This window comes from Ptychodera flava, chromosome 20 (genome assembly GCF_041260155.1).
Source record: "Ptychodera flava strain L36383 chromosome 20, AS_Pfla_20210202, whole genome shotgun sequence".
NCBI classification, from domain to species: Eukaryota; Metazoa; Hemichordata; class Enteropneusta; family Ptychoderidae; genus Ptychodera; species Ptychodera flava.
In genome coordinates this window covers 36784495-36798802 of record NC_091947.1, presented here as the reverse complement: position 1 = coordinate 36798802, position 14308 = coordinate 36784495, and the positions used below count along the sequence as shown (strand labels likewise).

The window sequence follows — 14308 nt, the reverse complement described above, 5'->3', positions numbered from 1 at the left end:
CGAGCTGGAGTTCAATTCAAAGTTCAAAGAATTCAGACTTAATTTGTGTTTTGATTTCACATAACCCCAGAAGTGTTTGCTGTTATCGTGGATGGAGGCCTGGACATCTGAGAGATATTCCCGATAAAGTATGTAATTGGCTAGCCTAACTTGGGCATGCAAACGTGAGAAAACAGAGTAGTCGGTTAGGGACCTAGAACGTTTATACTGGCGTCTGGCAATTTTCTTCTCCCTTACAAGGGAGATCAGGTCAGCATCAAACCACTGAGGGAACTTCCTTCTTTTTATGCGGACTTTAGGAACAGTGTCATCTATAGCTGATTGTAAAATATCGTAGAAAAGTTCTACATCTTCGTCAATGTTTGAGCTGTTCAGAAAAGCAGACCATGGAAGTGTGGAAATGGTGGTATTTAAGTGACTGAAGTCCGCGTTTTTGTAGTTGTAAACCCAATGATCACTGTAAGAAATCCGCTTCGGAGCTGCCAGATTAATGTCACATTCAAGGGGAATGTGTCCGATGGAATAAGAGATTCACCAAGTGCGACGGAGATTTCATTGAAGCTTGAACATTTTCATTGAAGCTTGAACATAAATGAGAGCATTTTTGTTGAAATGAGAGCATATTAATATTAAACATCAAGTAAGACTTTAATACATTGCTGCAGTGGTCTTATTTTCCTTTTCATTTCTGTGAGAGTTGTCATTCATTTAAAACTGTCAGTAAAGTACATCACCTGTCTACAGCTGTATCAACGCTGAGCAAAATGTTTACAATCACAGTGTTTGTATAAAGTTGATAACTTAATATTAACATTTCTAAATTCAGGAAAAGTATCTCTTCTGTTCAGTATATCAATAGGATATTTTGTACCAATCTCATGTTCAACAGATATGCAGCACTATGTCTCTCTGAGTACTTTATGCACCATTGATGCATGATCTTGAAAGGCTGAAAATGGTATTATTCTGTGATAGCAACTGAGTTATTTGTACTGGTATACTTGTCTTTAAATTATTATCAAATTTACAATAATATGCTAAATACATATGTGTGTGGTAATTTATTGAAATTGGCACTTTATGTTTGGATATTAGATTACATTTATTATTAGATTGTGATTCAGTCACTTAGATCTGCAGGCTCTAAGTGATATAACACTTACTGAGCCAGGCAGGGGGTCTGGGAGTAAAGGGGAATGACAACATTTTTAATTATTCTCTGTTCCAGTTGATATTATCTTCACTAACAATGTGTTTTTAAAAATAAACTGGACTTAAAAATGAATTGATATATCAGCAGTCATACTGAAATTTTAGAGAGATGTAGTAAGAGGGGAAAATTAATTTAGGTCGACAATGCAGCAATTCAACTTAATATTACAAAATCAAGGACGATAATAAATCATTTTTTCACAGGAACTGAATAAAAGTTCGATCACAAACTCACTGTCTTATAATAACCCACCTTAAACCTGCCCCATTGCTGCACAATCATACTAAAAATGCAAGAATTATGACCATCAATATTTCGATACTGCCACTGCAACGCAACATTAACAAAATGTGGTGCCTAAAGCTGTAAGTGCACTGTCGTGGAAGATGAAAAACAGCCAAAAAAATCAAGAGACATTAGGCTATGGCAGTAGTTCTATTTGCGGTCAAAGTGGTAGAAAATCTTTCACTTCCCTCCCCCTGAAATTAAAAACTAGCAAATATTTTACTGTTTAATATCTGGAGGGATGCAGCAGATGATACTACCATTTAATTTCTGGAGAGAGAGAAAGTGGAAAATATTGAAAAACTTCATTTCTTTAAGGCCGTGGATGATTTTCAGGAAAAAAGCAAAGAAAAAAACTTGATGAGTGAGTGAGGAACAAAAGCATAACTTCAATCAAAGCACTTTGAAAAAACTTTCTTCCCATAGGTATGGGAAAAAGTTTATGTTTGTGTTTCAGCAAGACAAATAATGATTGTATTCTTTTTTTTATTTTCAACACTGGCAGTGATATTTTCAATACTGAAGGTTAGTGAAGAATATATTGTGATTAATTTATTGCTTACTGGAAGGAACTGAAGTTACTGATAGATATACTGCTATTATTGAAATGGCAGTAACAGAAAGTCTTGCGATTGCTATTTGTAGACCCTGCAATGGATGGTTATCAGCAAGCTTCACCACACTTGGTCAACTTTTAATAATAGGATTTCTATTACAAAAGTTTCAAACTGGTTACTGTTTCAAAATAAACATTCATTCTGTGTGGACAACTGATCAACATAAACCAAACAATGAAAATGGCAATAAATAGTCAATAAGAAGGAGGGGAAATGTTGTGGGGGCTGAGAAATTAGAAATCAGAAATTAGAAATTATGAATGTGATGATTATCTGGTCACAGTCTTGGCAAACGCCCTCACAGTTGAGATTCTTGTCAAATTCCAAATGTTGATGCCAAAAACAGCAGTAAACTGTAAAACTGGTAAAAGTTACCCAATTGAAACTAAACACAACAAATTAATCAGCATAAATATGGCTACTAAAACATGTATGATATGAGCACCAAAGATTCATCTGAACTGTTTTTTGTAGAGTGATGTCAAGGTTCAGAATAGTCAATGAAGTACATGGTACTCGGTGCCATACATTTTAGAGGGTAAACAGAATCTGAGTTCCTTGAGAGAGAGTTTAGAGGGTAGGGACAATCCCTTCCTGTTGAGAGGTGTTTTTAGAGGGTAGGTACAAGTTCCCTCCTGTTGAGAGGATTTAGAGGGTAGGGACAAGTCCCCTCCTGTTGAGAGGATTTAGAGGGTAGGTACAAGTCCCCTTCTGTTGAGAGAATTTAGAGGGTAGGGACAAGTCCCCTTCTGTTGAGAGAATTTAGAGGGTAGGTACAAGTCCCCTTCTATGGAGTGGTTTTAGATGGTCATGTCAAGTCACCATGTCTGTACACTGTCAAAAAGAAATTTTGTGTACAATCATCTTTTGCTTAGAAATCTGCCAAATTTATACATTTGGGAACATCCCCATTAATGTACACTGTGACAGTATAATCAAGTATTCCTCTTTAATAATTAAACTGTGATCATTCTATTTGTGGTTCTTAGATTATTTTCTCTTTTTCCACTATCTGAATGAAACGTATGCTTCTGCCCAAGTTCTTGAAATCACTAAATGAGTCATGTGTGCATAACAAAGAAGATCAACATTGATGAAGAAGAATGACTTACTGTGGAGGACGATGATGTTGGAATTTGAGGAAGTTCTTTATGATGTAATCTTGAAGGAGGCGTACTGTGTGAAGGTGGAGGTCTTGCTGGTTGTGCTGGCTGTAGAGGGGCTGGTCTTGGAGGTGGTGTACTTTGTGTTGGTTGTAGTGGAACTGGTCTTGGAGGTGGTGTACTGTGTTCTGATGGTGGTCTTGGCAAAGGAACATTTTTAACTGGTCTTTCTGGGAGTGTTCGTTCTATTTTTAAAAGAGAAATACATTATGTGAACCTCTCACCAAAAAAAATGAAACTTAGAAGAAAAGGACTAATGAAGATAAACAATTACCTCAAGTGGACATACTAAACATATTTGGACATCCAACACTTTCATCATAATCACAAAGTAAGAGCATAAGTCTTTGTTTACTAAGTCCATCAAAATATCAGAATGCACAAAGTGATCAATTGTAAGGCGTAAAATGTGAAGTCTGAAATCTCTTTATGGCTCAAACTATCATTAAAATGAATAAAGTGTGAAGAACAAATGATAGTCAATATATGATGACACCTGTAACAAATTGCTAATATGACCCCTTCAACATTATCTCATTTTATGTTAGATGCTTCGAATCATACCATTCACTACTTGTACCTGTTCTTGAATACCTTCCATAGCATCAGCAGCTTGCATTATTTTCATTTTCTGGTTTGAAGAATGCATTTTGATCTTCAAGCTTGTATAGTTATCATGACAATTACTGCATTTAACAGTGAAGATTTGTTTGATAATTATTCATACTTTGTATTCAGTAATAAGCTTTCACTGAAAGGTTTTCATGAAAACATTTCAGCACGTTTGTATGGACAAATACAAAAAAGACTGGATAATGGAGTGAGAGTTGAATGCAAGAGGCTGAAATGGATTTGTTCAGTAGTGTGCATGGATGGTTGTTCAACTGTTCAGAAGCTTGCACAAATGACAGTCTAACAACAGAAATAACCAATTTTGTTGATTGCCAAGAATGGATATCGTATTAGCTTGGAGAAGTCAGCTGTAGCAAGATGTCAGCTTTATGGAGATGAGATAATCATTCCAGCAATTAGCATTGACAATTAGATACATGTATATATGGCTGAACATTGGCATTTGAAAACAAGATAGAAGGTTAGTAGCATCACAGAATCATTTGTAGTAAGTGACTCAAAACCCATTAGATTGGACAAGCGATCTCTGGCAGGTAAGCACACTCTGGTAAGATAACAATGTTATTAGCTCAATATCCTTTATAACCATGCCTTTTAAAATTCTATGAAAAGTTGAAAGTGAAAAATACTTTCAAAATACACAATTATGAAAATTTCATGCTTGGTGATGGTTGTGTATTGTGAAATTTACATGTCAAGAGCCTTGATCGTGATCATATGCAATCTCTGATTAATATAGAGGATATGGAGTGATTCAAGCTGACCCGTCCAGTGAAATAGAAATTCTACATGATGTACTTTTTTGAGGACATTCATTACATTTTGGAAAGCTGCAAAAAGATATCTGAGTGGGATAAACGGGGTTGAGTTCTCCAGTTTGCAACATGTGTGAATTGTGTTGGTAGGCACCACTCTTAGATGAAGAATTTCATCATCTGATGGCTGCTACCAATTTTGGCATTTTGCTACATGGCTAGCCATCACGTGGTATATTGTATTTGATTTGATAACTATTCTTGTCATGGAGAATTATATGTAACAAATTTCTGGACTATATTCTACAGAAATACTGTTTTTGTGGTATAATGTCATAAACATTCAACACACTCATAAACACATGAATCAATGATGAACATGGCATGTAGTCAGGATACGGTACTGACATCTAGTATTACGGTAGAGGTATGTAAGATTGTTGGTTCATGGCATGGCAACAACAACCAACACATGGCATGTTGTTAATTTGGGTAGATACTCTCAACTGTTATTCAACACTGAAGTATCATGTCAGTTGGGGTACAGTTACTTGGAAAAAAGACAATAGAGAAATTCTTGTGATTTATGTTTGGCCAACACAGTTATGAAATTAAACTTTAGAAGAACGATGTCAAAGCATGGGTTCTAGCTTAGGTGTCTTTTGTGTAAGTTTGTTGTCAGTTCTCGTAAAGTAAAAGTACTATGTACAATAAAAGAAGATCATTATCAAAACTGGAATTATCACGCAATCAATGTTTTTTAATGTTGACTTTAAGCATTTTCAAAGTTGATTACTTTATTCATGTGCTACAATGACTGAATAAGTATACACAGCTATCTTTGGATACTCTTTTGATGATACAAAATGTTTTTTTATAAAAAGTTTTGGTACTATTTCTGTATCAGCTTTTTAGCTCCACTGTCAGCGACCGGGAGCTTATCAAATAGGTTGATTTTTCGTCATCGTCCGTCGTCCTTTACTTAGGGTGACTTCTGTTAGATTTGTTCAAAAATTGTGGTGAAATTTGCATATTTGTATTTTTAAGGCAATTTTTGTCCTTTTTGGTTAAAAAATCTTTAAAAATCTAATTTTTCAAAGCTATCAGTCAGATAGCTTTGATATTTGGTACATAGGTCCCTAGGGATGATCTATTTCAGATTTGTTCAAATTGTGCAGAAATATGCAAATTTGCATTTTTAAGGCAATTTTTTTCCATTTTTGGTCAAAAAATGTATTTCTCAAAAAGTACCGGTCAGATAGCTTCGAAATTTGGTATACAGGTTCCTACAGATGATCTTAATGATATTGAGATAATAATGAAATCTACAATTTTGTATTTTTTGGGCAAATTTTTCCATTTTTGGTCAAAAATGTGTTTCTTAAAATGTACTGGTCTGATAGCTTTGAAATTCGATATACAGGTTCCTACAGATGAACGAGATGTGATATTTTGAAATTATGATGAAATCTGTAATTTTGTACTTTTGGGCAATTTTTGCCACTTTTGGTCAAAAAATTTGTTTCTCAAAAACTGCAAGTTGATAGCTTTGATATTTTGTATACAGGTTCCAAGGGATTATTTTAATATATAATATATTGAAATTATGGTGAAATCTGCAATTTTTATTTTTGGGGGCAAGTTTTGCCATTTTTGGTCAGAAAATTTCATTCTCAAAATACTAATCATCAGATAGCTTTGGTTGACATGTTCTTAGGGATGATCCAATGTGATATATTCAAATTATGATGAAATATTCAATTGTGTATTTTTGCAGCTATTTTAGCTACTTTTTTCTGGCCACTGAAATGAGCTATCAAAGATTTCCACCTTCTTCATCAACATGTGTTAAAAATAGTTATTCTCTACATAAACACAGTGGAACTTTATCGGCTGTTAGGTCGCTTGTATATATTTGTGATGATCTGTCAACCTTTAGAATGTCTGCTATCGCGATTGTATACAGTAAAGGTGTTTTCACAGATATTGACATCAGCCATTGCATATCCTTGTTTAGTATCATGTCTATTTGTGGAAAGGTCAGTCAGAAAACCAAAATGTCATCTAACCAAAGTCCTATAAATGATAATTAGTTGTGTTGGTATTGCTTGGCTCAAAACTCAGAAACTTTGAATTCCTGAATTTCCTTCAAGCTATTGCAAGAGTATGCCAGCCAGACAAAAATATTCACAACACATTTTGTGAGTTTGTATGTGACCTACGCTATTCTAAGTGTCTTGCAGGAAAATTTTGAGGAGAAACCATACATTTGATATAGACTTATTATGTGCAGCTATCTTGTTTTCCATACATTTTCTTTTCAATGGTTTTATCAATTCTATCTTCAAGAAGATGCACGACCTTACTTGCAGTAAGGTCAAAGCAGGCACTTTATATACATGTGGTCAGTTTTCCATGGCTTGACTCATTAGCACTTGTTTCAGCTCTTTTCTTTCAAATATTTATTGAGATGAGCATCCAATAACAGAACCTGATCAATTTCCCGACCATCTTTTTTCCAGTAACAGTACCCATCTTTGGGAAAAGCAGCTACAGGGAATACTGGCTGAGTAAGCTGTTGTTACATTAGTCCTGGCAATCACCATTGTGCTGAGTTATCATATATTTAAGTTGTCAATGTCTTTTCCACGACTTTTGCATGTTTGAGATTCCTTCAGTGGACAATGGTAGAGTTCAATGTGGTCATGTATGTCCCTTGGGGTATGGTAGGGCTTGCTTGTCCAGTGAATCTACACATGGCTTTGAAATGAATATATGGAAGCATTACCATTCCAAAACATGATGCAATTACACAGCATGATATATCAATTTTATGAAACCATATCATGTAGGTATACAATATCAAACTATATATAAAATATTTAAAGTGTTTGTACCAGTCTGAGTTGGTGGTTTGCTGAAATCACCAGGTTTTGGTGGTCTTTCTGGTGGTCTTTCTGAAGGCAACTGTGGCACTGATGGAAGTGGAAGGGGTGGTCTTGATGTGATACCATCACCACTGTTTCCAGGACTTCTCATTTTACCAGGCTTTTCAGGCAATGCTGGTGGTTTAGAAAACACTCCATCACCGCTTCCACTTGGACTTCCACTTTCTCTCACAGTTATTTCTGGTTTTGTAGAACTTGCCGTCGCAGGTTTTCCACCTATGATTGGGGCTTTATCCTTTTCAAACATCTTTCTTAAATTTGAAATTCCACCAGTTCTGACTGTAACTTCTTCATCTTTGTTTGTTAGATGTCTCTTTGGCATGATTGGAGACCTTTGTTCAGAAATATTACCAGCTGAAGATGAGAATGCTTCATTGGCTTGTGACCTTTGTAATGTTGATGTGGTTATTTGAGGTGTATCAGCAGTTTTCTTTTTCCAGGCTGGTACATTTGATGCACTGTCACTTGACTGTGGATACTTCCAAGATGGTATTTGTGTATTATTCTCATTTTTTTGTGGTATCGTTGGTACTGCTTTCTGCCAGGGTTTTGGTCCAAATGTCTTAGGAACAGGAGGTACTGATGACTGTGTCTGATCTTTCTTGTCACGTTGCCATGGTTTTCCAACATCTTTTGCTGGATGTGATGAAGAAAATGGCTGGGTGGTAGGAAGTGGCATTGGTGGACGACTTCCTGGTGTTTTCGGAGATGGTACTGGACTTTCATCTATAGACAGAGAAAACACCAGTAACAAGTTGTTTTGAAGTTAATGGAGATGGCCTATCCTCTTCTTGCATGAGAGTACAGAATACTACCAAAGGAAATGGCAATGTGTATTGTTATATATTTTTTACAACCACAAATTGATGACCTTCACAACCACATAGAAGAGAAAGGAAAACATTAAATATATGAGATGATTATTCAAGAATACATGTCACACACTAGTTAAATTAAGAATACAAAGGCATTGAAGAAAACAAATTTCCTTACATGTCAACCTTCACAATTTCCTGATGAAAAATTACAGGTAAGGGGTTGATTGAGGCAAGACGTGGGCATTATAGCGTGATTGTGCAATGGTTTTACTCTTACATATGACATTACAGAAAAAACAGACCTCGACAAAAGGATTTAAGAAAGTTATATCCAGAGAGAAAGAGTAAAGGAAAGACATCCAAGTAAGAAAAGATTGAAAACTGTGAAATAAATGCAGATATTAACAGTCATTAAAGAATATCAATTGAAACATGGTTGTGGCATTGAAAACTTGGAAAACAACACCTGAAGTAGTGATAATGATGTACAATATACTGATTAAATCACCATAAAATAGAAAGTGTACATGTTAAAGAAGAAATATGTAAACAGTATTGTTACAAAGGGGGAAATTTACAGTTTGTCAATCATGTATGTGCTATATTAAAATAATACACTAAATTACAATACCTGGCATTACCCATTTTGACAACATTGCATTGACAGCTGCGTAAATGCCGTATTTAGTGTGATATTAGATGGCTATGTGCATATGAATTTGCTGTTGAATATTATAATGATGAAATGGATAATATGATTACTCTTTGTGGACACAATACATTCACTTGTGACAGATCCTCTTTTACCTTCTGGTACCTGGTACAGATCATCATCAACAGTTTCTTCAGGTTCTTCATAATCAAAATCATCTGAAAATACACAGATAGGTCTGCTTCATTACAACTGATAACAATAAAATAATGTCAAACTGATGACCTGACGAAGCCTGGTGTCAGTGTTAAATTTGGCTGCAGTGCTAGCTATTGCACCTCTCCCTTTGTATGAAGTCTCAAGTTGATATGAATGTCACATCTAAACCATTTTAAGAGTTCCTAAATAGAAGCAAAAATTAAATCTGTATTGCCTAAGGTTTTTTAAAAAAGCGAGACTGCATACTTTTCATCATGTCTGGGATGAGTGAATGCTAGCCTACAAGCTCAACATCATTGGAGTCTTGGAACAAGACTGATATTAGTATCAGAAAAACAGCATTCTCTTCCAAGTATCATAGAACTATCTCTGATATTATAGAACAGTACATAGTATCATAGAACTATCTCTAATATTATAGAACAGTACATAGTATAATAGAACTATCTCTAATATAATAGAACAGTACATAGTATCATAGAACTATCTCTAATATTATAGAACAGTACATAGTTTTATAGAACTGTCTCTGATATTATAGAACAGTACATAGTATCATAGAACTATCTCTGATATTATAGAACAGTACATAGTATCATAGAACTATCTCTGATATTATAGAACAGTACATAGTATCATAGAACTATCTCTAATATTATAGAACAGTACATAGTATCATAGAACTATCTCTGATATTATAGAACAGTACATAGTATCATAGAACTATCGCTAATATTATAGAACAGCACATAGTTTTATAGAACTATCTCTGATATTATAGAACAGCACATAGTATCATAGAACTATCTCTAATATTATAGAACAGTACATAGTATCATAGATCTCTAATATTATAGAACAGTACATAGTATCATAGAACTATCTCTAATATTATAGAACAGTACATAGTATCATAGAACTATCTCTAATATTATAGAACAGTACATAGTATCATAGAAATATCTCTAATATTATAGAACAGTACATAGTATCATAGAACTATCTCTAATATTATAGAACAGTACATAGTATCATAGAACTATCTCTAATATTATAGAACAGTACATAGTATCATAGAACTATCTCTAATATTATAGAACAGTACATAGTATCATAGAACTATCTCTAATATTATAGAACAGTACATAGTATCATAGAACTATCTCTAATATTATAGAACAGTACATAGTATCATAGAACTATCTCTAATATTATAGAACAGTACATAGTATCATAGAACTATCTCTAATATTATAGAACAGTACATAGTATCATAGAACTATCTCTAATATCATAGAACAGTACATAGTATCATAGAACTATCTCTAATATTATAGAACAGTACATAATATCATAGAACTCTCTCTAATATTATAGAACAGTACATAGTATCATAGAACTATCTCTAATATTATAGAACAGTACATAGTATCATAGAACTATCTCTAATATTATAGAACAGTACATAGTATCATAGAACTATCTCTAATATTATAGAACAGTACATAGTATCATAGAACTATCTCTAATATTATAGAACAGTACATAATATCATAGAACTATCTCTAATATTATAGAACAGTACATAAGTATCATAGAACTATCTCTAATATTATAGAACAGTACATAGTATCATAGAACTCATCTCTAATATTATAGAACAGTACATAGTATCATAGAACTCTCTCTAATATTATAGAACAGTACATAGTATCATAGAACTCTCTCTAATATTATAGAACAGTACACAGTCCGGGTCAGATCCAAATTGGAGACTCATTATGATAATGTATTCCGGCATTCAGCCAATCATCGACCAGATTACATCATTAATAAAGTACAGGTCACGCTGGGTCACAAATTACCCACCAAGTGTGATCGGCAGTTTTGGGCCGCTTATTAAGCCCCTGTCTTGTGAATTTCGACGAATTTCGACAGTCAACATAATCCACGTGTTCTGCAGAAGGTCATGTCCAACAAGGAGTCCGATTAGTGAACAAATATTCGAAATATTGACGATTCATTTCTACCCCCAGTTTATCGATTTCGCTCAAGTACCGAGAATCATTTTGTGGATGTTCGTCATCTCTATTAGAAATACTGTTATAAAGGTTATTTGTGTAGGTACGCGTATAACATTTTGCAAGGAAGAAGAGCAATGTCAGAGCTTTAAAACGATACCTGTTTTGTAGTTGTCAAACGCAGACTAAAAATGGTACGCGATTTTGAAAATGTGTTGACAGAGTGGACACACAACTGTTCCCCATACGGTAGAATTTGTATCGCTGCCATCACCGATACAAATGGGGTATTCTGAACGATCTGTGTAGGTACACGATTTATATTTCGCAGGACTTCAAGCCAGAGTCTAGGAATCACAGCGATATATGGGGTTTGGTCGTCTTAGCCAGAATAAACTGGTACGCGCTTTTGAAATTGTGTTTTGACAGAGTGGCCACACAACTGTTCGACATTATGGCAGAATACGGCGCGGGAGTTCGACACAGTATGGCGTACGTAACGAAGGACGCATGTGGAGGTTGCCAGGAAATACAATTTTTACTGATGGCGCGCTGGCCGCTGATTGGCTAATGAGAGTGGGGAAATATTATGGTATAGCGCTCCAATTTTGGAGCTGACCCGGACTGGTACATAGTATCATAGAACTATCTCTAATATTATAGAACAGTACATAGTATCATAGAACTCTCTCTAATATTATAGAACAGTACTATCTCCTTAGTATCATGGAACAGAGCTCTCTGACTCAAGGATTTTCCAATGGAACAATAATGTTGTTGATATCATTGAAAAGCCCTTTAACCATAATTTGTCTATTGAGTAACTAACTAAAAATTTTGCCTCTATATTATTTACAATGGACTTAGGTCTAGTATCTTTGCTTACTTATGGTAGATGTGATTAAGCTAATTTCTTAAGAACATTTCATAGAGTTTCCCCAGTTGAGTTAAAGACCAGAATTTATGATGTAAATTGTCAGCAAATTTCAAGATACAGGTATTTTGCCATTGATTCAGGTGTTTTGATTAGTATTAGTATTATATTACAATTACGATATTACGATCTGTGTGCTTAATCTTACCCTCTTCTTCTTCATCATCATGACCCTGTGGAACTTCATAAAACTCTTCAGTTTCTACATTTGCTGCTTCACTCTTGTATCCAAGTCCTTCTTGTTCTAAAGGAACTTCATATGTTTCTTGTTCTTCAGGTATTTCATAGGTTTCTTCACAGATCTAAGTGAGATCGTTTTAAAAAGATGCCATAAATTAAGAATAGGAAAGGTATAGTACCTATGCGTTCCATACATCTACTGGTATCACACATGCTTGTGGTTGAATGTGAACTAGAGTGACACATCACAACATCAGATATTCACTTAAAGGTCTAAATATGCCCATATATGGTCAAAGGGTCATTCCTTTGTATTAAAAATGCCTATGTGAGGGCGCTGTTTTTAAAAAGCCGCCACCCGCTTAAAATGTGTGATGGGCATTTTGGTTTTGAACCTCTAAAATTATTCAGTAAAATAGAAGTAATGTGTTAATAATTATGATTGCATCATTCAAGAGAGAAAATGGCGTACATTTACAGTTTGTATGTTCAAAAGTGTGACCAATGATCTGACAGAATAATATCATGCTCCATGCTCATGCTCCTATTGAGTATTTCACTCAAATCATTCTGAGACTGAAAATGCTCTAATCTTTAGTCAGTATCTAGACTGTGGTTGTAGACAGATGAAGGCTAAATAAAGTAACCAGTTAATTAATACAATACCAGTATGTTACCTGGTGCTGAATGATATATGAAATTTAGGTTGTAATTCGTTTTATTACACTGATGAGAGAAATCTTATATGTTGAATCTACAGGACAATAAATGAATGCAAATAAGATGCTTGTCTGACTTTCAAACATACTCTGTAACATATGTTGACAACAGCATGAACCAAAAAGCGCTCAATGCAGGCATAGGAAACCTGACAATTACAAGCAACTTCTTAATGATATTTGTCCATCCATGACTATTTCCTCCAAACATACTTCCAATGTTTGTTGCTGCACTTTGCTGTACACAGTGACGTGAGTGCGAGGACAAGACATGAACATCATTTGGAAGACGACACAATGTGCACCAAGATATTGACAGCCAAAATCTATTAGTACCCTGACTATAGCTAGTTGTTCAACTTCAAACTTTGGTAAATGCTTCAGTCACCCCATTTCCCTGTTGACTATCCCTACAAGCCACCATATTTGAATTTAAAATATCATCAAAATGATCACCACCACAGACTCTGCATGTATGGATCGCCTCTGATCTGGCAATGTCATCTGTGCCTGCTTTGAACTACCGGTACTGATATCTTTGACATAACATGTCAACACTGAAAAATAATTTTGCTGCAAACCCATTTTGGGACAATTGCTGAGTAGCCAATGCTCACACTACTGGGAAAGCTAACATGTTTCTGCTTGAAATAAGATCATAGTGTTCTATGAACAAAAGCCTGGTCTCTTTGTCAACGTAATTAAGGTGTTATTCAAAGGTGTGAAGTATCGCTCATCCAGATTCTTTTAAGTTCGGACAATCTTCCAAAAGATCAAAGTCAACATGGCAAACTTGTAGGAAGTGTCCATCCTTTGTGTTGTACACATCAATTCATCTCACTATGGCAAGCAGAAATGAATATACATCACATCATGGGGTCAAAAGTAATGAACATACATCATATCACGGCGTTAAAAGAAATGAACATACATCACATCATGGGGTTAAAAGAAATGAACATACATCACATCATGGGGTCAAAAGTAATGAACATACATCATATCATGGGGTCAAAAGTAATGAATATACATCACATCATGGGGTCAAAAGTAATGAACATACATCATATCACGGCGTTAAAAGAAATGAACATACATCATATCACGGCGTTAAAAGAAATGAATCGTATGTTTGGCTAATAGGGCATTTC

The 14308-nt window shown here is 34.8% G+C and overlaps 1 protein-coding gene across 2 annotated transcripts in view; it reads right to left on the bottom strand.

The window, feature by feature from the left end:
* LOC139120852 (B-cell linker protein-like) overlaps nucleotides 1-14308 on the bottom strand; it is an 83419-nt gene that overhangs the window by 15486 nt on the left and 53625 nt on the right. The window contains exons 14-17 of one of the 2 annotated variants that reach the window (XM_070685452.1): nucleotides 12407-12560; nucleotides 9240-9302; nucleotides 7564-8340; nucleotides 3228-3463 (exon numbers count right to left, since the gene is read on the bottom strand). In XM_070685452.1, coding sequence (XP_070541553.1) covers nucleotides 3228-3463; nucleotides 7564-8340; nucleotides 9240-9302; nucleotides 12407-12560 — 1230 coding nt within the window. The remainder of the gene's footprint in view (nucleotides 1-3227; nucleotides 3464-7563; nucleotides 8341-9239; nucleotides 9303-12406; nucleotides 12561-14308) is intronic. The other variant, XM_070685453.1, reaches the window with a different exon arrangement.